Below are 8,178 nucleotides of genomic sequence, written 5' to 3'. Positions count from 1 at the left end.
TACTGAACAAACAGCATTTCTACTTACTGAGGTTTCATTTTCCAAAGTATAAGTTTAAAATATGTTATGCACAAGAGAAGCAGAAAAAGGTTAAAATTGGAAAAGAGAACAATCTGAAGTTTATCTCTTTGCTCTAGCAAACAATGTTTTGGAGACAGGTTTTCACCCATCAGCATTTCACCCACACAGCCAAGCACAATTTGAAATGTGAAAAAAAAATGTCCTTACTTTAATGATTAAACATTCAATCATAGACAAGAATCAAGCACTCAATACAAATGCAGCAAACTGGGCTCTACACATTTTATGGGACTTAACCGAACTTATGACCACAGTAATTATAACAGACAATAGAAGAAAAAAATGAATATAAAGTTCTGTCAAACATCTGCTTTTTTTATAGCTAAAGTTAATGACATTGTCATAGAAACAGTCATTTCACGGTATACAGAGTGCTGCTGAAAATTATACATATAATCTGTGAATAATAGCATTTTATAAATAACACAATGAAATTAGATAAAATATACTTTTTAACTTCTATAGTGCTAAGAGGTAAATTTTAAGAATGGAAAGCTTTGTAACTGTTTAAAAAGTAAATTGGTATTATGACAACTTTCCACAAAAGGCTCTTTTTTGGAATTAAAAGCATACCATAATGATATCAAAAGGCAGTTGGTCAACAGTCCCTCCTCTTAAGTTTATGCTGCCGCAGCAAATTAGTGGTACAAGCATGCACAATCATGCTAATGATAAATAAGGCAGCTTGGTGATCCAACAAAATCTTCGATATTTATTATTAGTGTGCAAGTTCTTTAAATGGTTTACAATGGGCACTCTTCAAAATTTTTCAGTAGTGATAGCTACAACTTTCTGTACATACAAGCCAAGGAAACAAAAGCCAAACATTAAAATAATTTCTATTGAAGAAAATTGGTTTAATATCCATGATAAATAATTTAATGTTAAAATACAAATCACACAACAATCAACTAGAACTTTGTCTTGTAATCTTTTGTCGGAGAATCTTGTGCTCAACAAAATGAGGAGTGTTTGTGTTAAAATGGAACATTCATTTTTTAAAAAAACATGACAACTAGAGGTATTAAAAAGTACCCCTCGGTCAGGTATAAAGTAAAATCCTTCTATTTTGTTCAATATAATTTTATCCGAATTTAAGAAGTGCACTCTTTAAAAGGTACCAGGGTGATACTATTTTTTCCACACCAAGAATCCACAGGGTAGCAGTATGAATCTACAACGGGATTGTGAATTACTATTCTCTCTTGAACTTGGAACCTTGAGGAACTGCTGCGATACAATATGAAATGAATTTCAGCAGTATCCTTGTAATTAATGAATGTACAGATTTTAATGCAACCAATTTGGGCCAAATTAAAACAAACACAAGTCCTTGATATGAAAAGGATAGTATGCAGACCCACAATGACAATAAAAAACAATTCTAGCTAGTGGTTTATTTTTAATATCATGTAATTGACACTGAAGGTTGTGTACTGTGCTTATAATTCAATAATATGTCTTTTCAGAACAGAACATTCTGATTAGAAATATAATTAATGAAAAATTTAAATCCCATAGAACAAGTGTAATTTTGATAAGGTAGAAAAAGTACAAAATAAGCGATTGTCCATTTATGTCCATGAATATAAAATTCAAAAATTTCATTTCTAAAATGGTTTCACCTAAATAAAAGTATACAGCTCAGAAATAGGCTATTTGGCCCATCGTGTCTGTATCTGCATCTGTGAACGTTTTATACTTTTACTTCCCAATTTGTTCTGTAAAATTAGCATATGGCACAAAGATGCAAGTGGTGTATTTACTTAAGAAAAAAAACAAAATTATAAATATTTTTCTTTCCATCTGTACAAAATTCCATTGTCCCTATCGACCTTCTCACATTCTCTGTACACTGTCCTTTGGATAATCTCATCCATCTAGTACTTTTAATTCATAAAATATACTTTCTCTCTGTTTGTATTTAAAGCTATGTACAGAATTATAAAAAATGTTTCTTCTGTTAGAATCATGAGGAATCTGTACAGGGAGAGGGTGGGGGAGGACAGAGATGAAAGTAACTTCGTTCTGTGGAGGGTGACGGTGGACAACTTTCACAGTTCTCCTCTGCTGACATGTATGGACTTCGAGGGGTAGGGGGTGGTGGATAAGGATCTGAATCAGAGTTCAGATCCACATAGTATTTGGGACTCTTCCATCGGCTTGTGGTATAATCACTGTCACATACATCAGTGCTGCATGGAGTTGTAGGTGGTGCCACACTCTGCATAATGTAATGTCTGTAAAATTGAAAAATAATTGTTGAGTTTTTCTCCAATTCATTTCAGTAGTCAAAAACTATAGTCAAAGCCAACATTTAAGGTTTATATTTTTGCCTACATTTGTAAATCACATCCAACTGAATTGCTCATTACTACAAAAGATTAAGTGGTCTACTTCTTGCTGCCAGGTTAGAAAGTGACAGATGTGCCAGCAGACCAATGACTGTTACTGTATCTTGTACCAGCTACAGATTGAGTTAATTGTGTAAATGCAGTTTCATCAGCTATGACACAGGCTTGCAACATTACACAAATTGCAATTAAATTCATAGGACAATTTATTTATATTCAGCAGCTTATTGTTGCCGAGATTAAAAAACTCTACCAAGGTGGTTCAATTGAAGTCATTTATCCCCCCCTTCCACCTGCTGTCTCACAACAACCAATTTTTTTGCTTAAAATCTCTGACACTACATATTACTTCTCCCTTGCCTGCGACCCCACTGTGACCCATCAGGCCAAAATCACCTGCATTATCCATGTCCTCATTGCCTCCAGTGATTTCCCCCCCACCCCCCTACCCCCCACTGCCTCCAAACTCAGTCCCCTAGCCCCACACTGCCCGGTTGTACCTGCTCCCCAAGATCCACAAGCCCAACTACTCCAGCCAACCCATGGTCTCGGCATGCTCCTGCCCCACCAAACTCATCTCGTCCTACTTAAACTCCATCCTCTTCCCCCTTAATTCAGGCACATCCCACCTACATCCGCCACACCAACCACCTCTCCATCTCTTCAGCAACTTCCAGTTCCCCGGCCCCCCGTGCTTTATCTTCACAATGGATGTGCAGTCCTTATACACGTTGATACCCCACAAGGATGCATCCAGGCCCTCTGCTTCTTCCTCTCCAACAGACTCATCCAGTCCCCTTCCACCAATACCCTCCTCTGCCTCGCTGAACTGGTCCTCACCCTCAACAACTTTTCCTTTAAGGAGGAGAAAGTGAGGACTGCAGATGTTGGTGCTCAGAGTCAAGAGTGTGGTGCTGGAAAAACACAGCAGGTCAGGCAGCAACCAAGGAGCAGAAAAGTCGAAGTTCGGGCATAAGCCCTTCATCAGGAATGTATTCCTGTTGAAGGGCTCATACCCAAAGTGTCGACTCTCCTGCTCTTCGGATGCTATCTGATCTGCTGTGCTTTTCCAGCAACACACTCTTGACAACTTTTCCTTTAACTCCTCCCATTTCCTCCAAATCCAGAGGGTGGCCATGGTCACCTGGATGGGCCCCAGCTACGCAAGCCTCTTTGTCGGTTATGTCAATCAATCCCTCTTCAGTACCTACACAGACACTGTGCCCCAACTATTCCACCGTTACATTGATGACTGCATCAGTGCTGCGTCCTGTACTCAGGCTGAACTGGAGCAGTTCATCAACTTCGCTCACAACTTCCACCCCACCCTCAAATTCACTTTGACCATCTCTGACACCTCCCTCCCTTTTCTGGACCTCCCACCTCCATTTCTGGTGACAATCTCCAAACGGATGTTTACTATAAACCCAATTACCTGGACTACACCTCCTCCCACTCAGTATCCTGCAAGAACTCCATCCCATTCTCCCAATTCCTCCACCTCCTCTGCATCTGCTCTGATGACGAGACTTTCCACTCACGAGCAACCCAGATGTCCACCTATTTCCAGCAACATGCTTTTCCTCCGTCATTCAGACAAACCTCCATGGTACCACTTCCATTCCCCCATTCCACTGCTCTAAACCACCCCCCCTTCACCCCCCCAGACCAACAGAGTCCCCATTGTCCTCATCTGTCATCCACCAGTCTCCACATCCAATGCATCATCCTTAAACACTTTCACCAAATCTAACTAGAGCCACCATCAAGAACATCTTCCTGTCCTCACCCCTCTCTGCCTTCTGCAAGGACCGTTCCCGTCAGCAGTTCTTTGTTTGCGTCTATCTTCTCACTGACCTTCCCCCCCGCCCACCCCCTCCCCCTACCCAAACCCCCGGGTACCTTCCCCGGAAAAGTTGCAAAACCTGTCAGCACATCACCCCCTCACCTCCATCCCAGGGCCCAAATAGTCCTTCCAGGTGAGGCAGAGCTTCACCTGCCTCTCTTCTAACCTAGTTTACTGCATCAGTTGCTCCTGACATGGTCTTCTCCACGTCGGGGAGACTAAACCCAAACTTAGGGAATGGTTCAGCAAGCATCTCAGCCGGGCCCACATGGACGGACTGGACCTTCCAGTCACTGCCCATTTTAATTCTCCTTTCAGACATGATCATCCTTAGCCTCCCCCATTGCTGCAATGAAGCACACCGCAAGTTGGAGGAACAACACCTCATCTTCTGCCTGGGCAACCTACAGCTTGGAGGACTCAACATTGAGTTCTCCAATTTCAAACAACTCCCTTCCCAGCCCTTATACCCCCTTCCACTTCTCCAACCGGACTCACTCCTCCCATTGACCATTGACCATAGAGGTCGGATCCTCTACCTGTCTTCATTTATCCCCACTTCACCATCCCCTAAATCCATCCCCAGTCCTGAAGAAGGGTTAAACCCGAAATGTTGACTTCTCCACCTCCTGATGCTGCCTGGCTTGCTGTGTTCTTCCAGCCTCCTGCCTGTCTATTTTGAAATCTCAAGCTGCAGTCAGAACTCACCAATATTATTATATAGTTGCTGGGAGGCTTATGATTAGCTTTCTAATTTTCATTTCCTTCTTGCAAGGAAACAAGTACCTTTTGCATGTAATCTTTTATACTGGACTGTAATGTCAATCCTTTAACTATGTAATAACTATCTTACTTCTAACTTATTTTTTAAACACTAAATAACATTACTTTTCCTTTTATTCCTGTTTGTATCCGAGATTTATACCCAGGTACTTGTACCTAAGATGGCGCCATTAGAGGCAGCCATTGTAAAAACTTTTCTTAAACTCCTGCACTGAAGTACACGTGACAATAAAGGATATTCTATTCTTGTTAGGGCATATTGAAGAATCTAAATGTAAACTGAGAAAATCATGACCTCAAACTTATACTTTCTTTCTTGACTTTGTTGCTGCCCAATACACTTACTTGCGCATTCCATTTCCCCAATTGGTTCTATGCTCACTGACCTATGTTGGTTTACAAGCAATGTCTTGATTTTAAAATTCTCCTTATTTTCAAAGCCCTCATTGACTCAATCCTCCCTTTCTCTGTCATCTCCTCCAACCCCACAACCCTTTACGATATTGGTGCTTCTCCAGTTTTGGCCTCTTGGTACATGTGCAATTTTAATTTGGTGGCTGTGTCTTCAGTTGTCTATGTACCGAGTTGCTAGAATACCCTCCCTACAGCTCTCAACCTTTTCATCTTGCTTTACTTGTTTAAGATACTCCTTAACATCTACCTTTTTGACAAAGAGTTTAGTCACCTGACCTGAATTCTCCTGATGTGTCTTGATGTCATTCTTTGTTTTGTAACCCTCCTGTGAAGCATTTTTAGATGTTTATGCTGTTAAAGGTGTTAAATATGGATAAATATGCACCTGGTTTGACCACACACTTTACTTTATGGTTATTATAAACTCAATGTACTAGATTTCCAATACTAAAATACAATGGCATTATGTCAAGTCCCACAATTAGCTGGAACATCAACTTGATTATTTCTCATAAAATACACATTTTAATTGTGAAGCCTCAGAACGGGGCAAAGGCCTCACTTTCTATACTGCAGCTACATTGATGAAATTGGTCATAGTTTATCCTCATGAAATTTAATAAGATACGTTCCTGAAACGAATAGACAAATGAACTCATTCAAAAGTTGACTTTTTTTCCCCTCAGCAATTCACAGTACAAAGAAGAATATGTTCCTGTGAGGTCACATTTTTCAAACATAAAAATCTTCTTTATCAAATGGTTCCAAATTCAGACTGGACTTTCTGTGTTCGCAAAAGATAGGGGGCAAAAAAGTCATTGGCTGTTTAGAGGTCAAAGGAACTGACATTGGAACATTTATTTGTTGATAGACACTTGGAAATAATGGACATTAGGCTTTGCAATTGCAGAGGTAAAATAAAAATGATTGAATGAAGTACTTATCACAAACTAAGATGTGACCTTTTGTATTGGCTTTAACTAACACATGCTATTTTCAGCATTAAGAACTTCAGCATTTCATCCCTTACATTACTTGACTGCAACCATACCCTCTAAATGTGCTTGTAACCATTAATAAAGAATAGGATTTCAAAAAGTAGGAATCATGTGCCTTATACACACACCTGTAAGACCTGGTAGTGGAAGGACTGTTAGAGGAGTAGCACACTTCGGTGTTATAGAGAGAACGATCAGTCGCTGGGGATGGCGGTGGGTTCAAAATCTATTAAAAAATGATAACTGATCAGAAAGTTTTAAAAACGGTTTGTAAAGAATTAAACATTTGTAAACATTTCATGCATTTGTGTTGTAAATTTTACACAAGACTACTGGCTAAGAATCAATAAACTGAAGCATCATTAAAATGAACCTTTCGAACATATATCTTCCTCCCCAAACTTCAGATGGAAGTTGCCATCATATAATGAGTGATAATCGCAAAAATGAAGAAAATAACTTCATGTTGCTTTCTGCTTCTGTGACATATTTTTCATCGTCTACCTTTAAAAAGTGTAGTTTAGACATGTTGCATTTCCACACAGCAAACCTTCTGTAAGGAGCACAATTACCAAGAACATAAGAAAAAAAGAAATAGGAGCAGTAGGCCATCTGGCTCCTTGAGCCTGCTCCACCATCCACTAAGACCAAGGCTGATCTTTTAGTAAATTCAGCTCCACTTACCCACCCACTCACCATGAATTCCTTTAATGTTCAAAAATCTATCTTTGCCTTAAAAATATTCAATGAGGTAGCCTCAACTGCTTCACAGGACATGGAATTTCACAGATTCACAACCCTTCAGGTGAAGAAGTCCCTCCTCAACTCATTCCTGAACTATTCCTCCTTATTTTGAGGCTACGCCCCCCGGTTCTAGTTTCACCTACCAGTGGAAACAGTGTCTCTGCTTGTACCTTACATATTCCCTTCATGATTGTAGAAGAACCCCACTATCCCCGCTCATTCTTCTAAATGCCACGAACAGTTCAGCTCTCAATGATGCCATTTGTGAGCAGAGCAGGTGCTCATTGTCCCAGCCCAATGTATACCTCTGCACCACTGTAACCTTTTCCACGTCTCACCCAAATTTTCCAATTCTTGGAATCAGGCCAGTTCTACAACATGTCCTCTTCACTCACACCCCACATCCCCGCTCCATCCACCACAATTTTTTAGTGCACTTTTAGCCACACACGTCCTAATCTTTGGAGTTCTCTCCATAAATATACCTACGTTCCTATGTCTTTATGTTCCTTTAAGTTCCTTGTTTAATCTAACCTTCGACAAGCTTTTGCTTGTTCCTCTTAATCTTTTATTCTCTGGGTTTGGCCCCTATTTATCCTCCCTTTGTGTTTTTTCTCAATGCCAAGGAACTCTTTCTAGACTGCAGTTACAGTTATAGAGTCATAGAGATGTACAGCATGGAAACAGACCCTTCGGTCCAACGCGTCCATGCTGACCAGATATCCCAACCCAATTTAGTCCCACCTGCCAGCACCCGGCCCATATCCCTCCAAACCCTTCCTATTCATATACCCATCCAAATGCCTCTTAAATGTTGCAATTGTACTAGCTTCCACCAGTTCCTCTGGCAGCTCATTCCATACCCGTACCACCCTCTGCGTGAAAACGTTGCCTCTTAGGTCTCTTTTATATCTTTCCCCTCTCACCCTAAACCTATGCCCTTTAGTTCTGGACTCCC

General features: G+C 40.4%; 1 protein-coding gene across 1 annotated transcript in view; it reads right to left on the bottom strand.

Annotated features, from left to right (window-relative positions):
• Positions 1–206: 206 nt before the first annotated feature.
• lrp5 (low density lipoprotein receptor-related protein 5) overlaps positions 207–8,178 on the bottom strand; it is a 206,997-nt gene continuing 199,025 nt past the window's right edge. The window contains exons 22-23 of the mRNA XM_072592257.1: positions 6,605–6,702; positions 207–2,321 (exon numbers count right to left, since the gene is read on the bottom strand). Coding sequence (XP_072448358.1) covers positions 2,051–2,321; positions 6,605–6,702 — 369 coding nt within the window. The 3' untranslated portion in view covers positions 207–2,050. The remainder of the gene's footprint in view (positions 2,322–6,604; positions 6,703–8,178) is intronic.

The sequence above is a fragment of the Chiloscyllium punctatum genome, chromosome 22 (assembly GCF_047496795.1).
Source record: "Chiloscyllium punctatum isolate Juve2018m chromosome 22, sChiPun1.3, whole genome shotgun sequence".
NCBI classification, from domain to species: Eukaryota; Metazoa; Chordata; class Chondrichthyes; order Orectolobiformes; family Hemiscylliidae; genus Chiloscyllium; species Chiloscyllium punctatum.
This window is presented reverse-complemented; position numbering and strand designations above follow the sequence as displayed.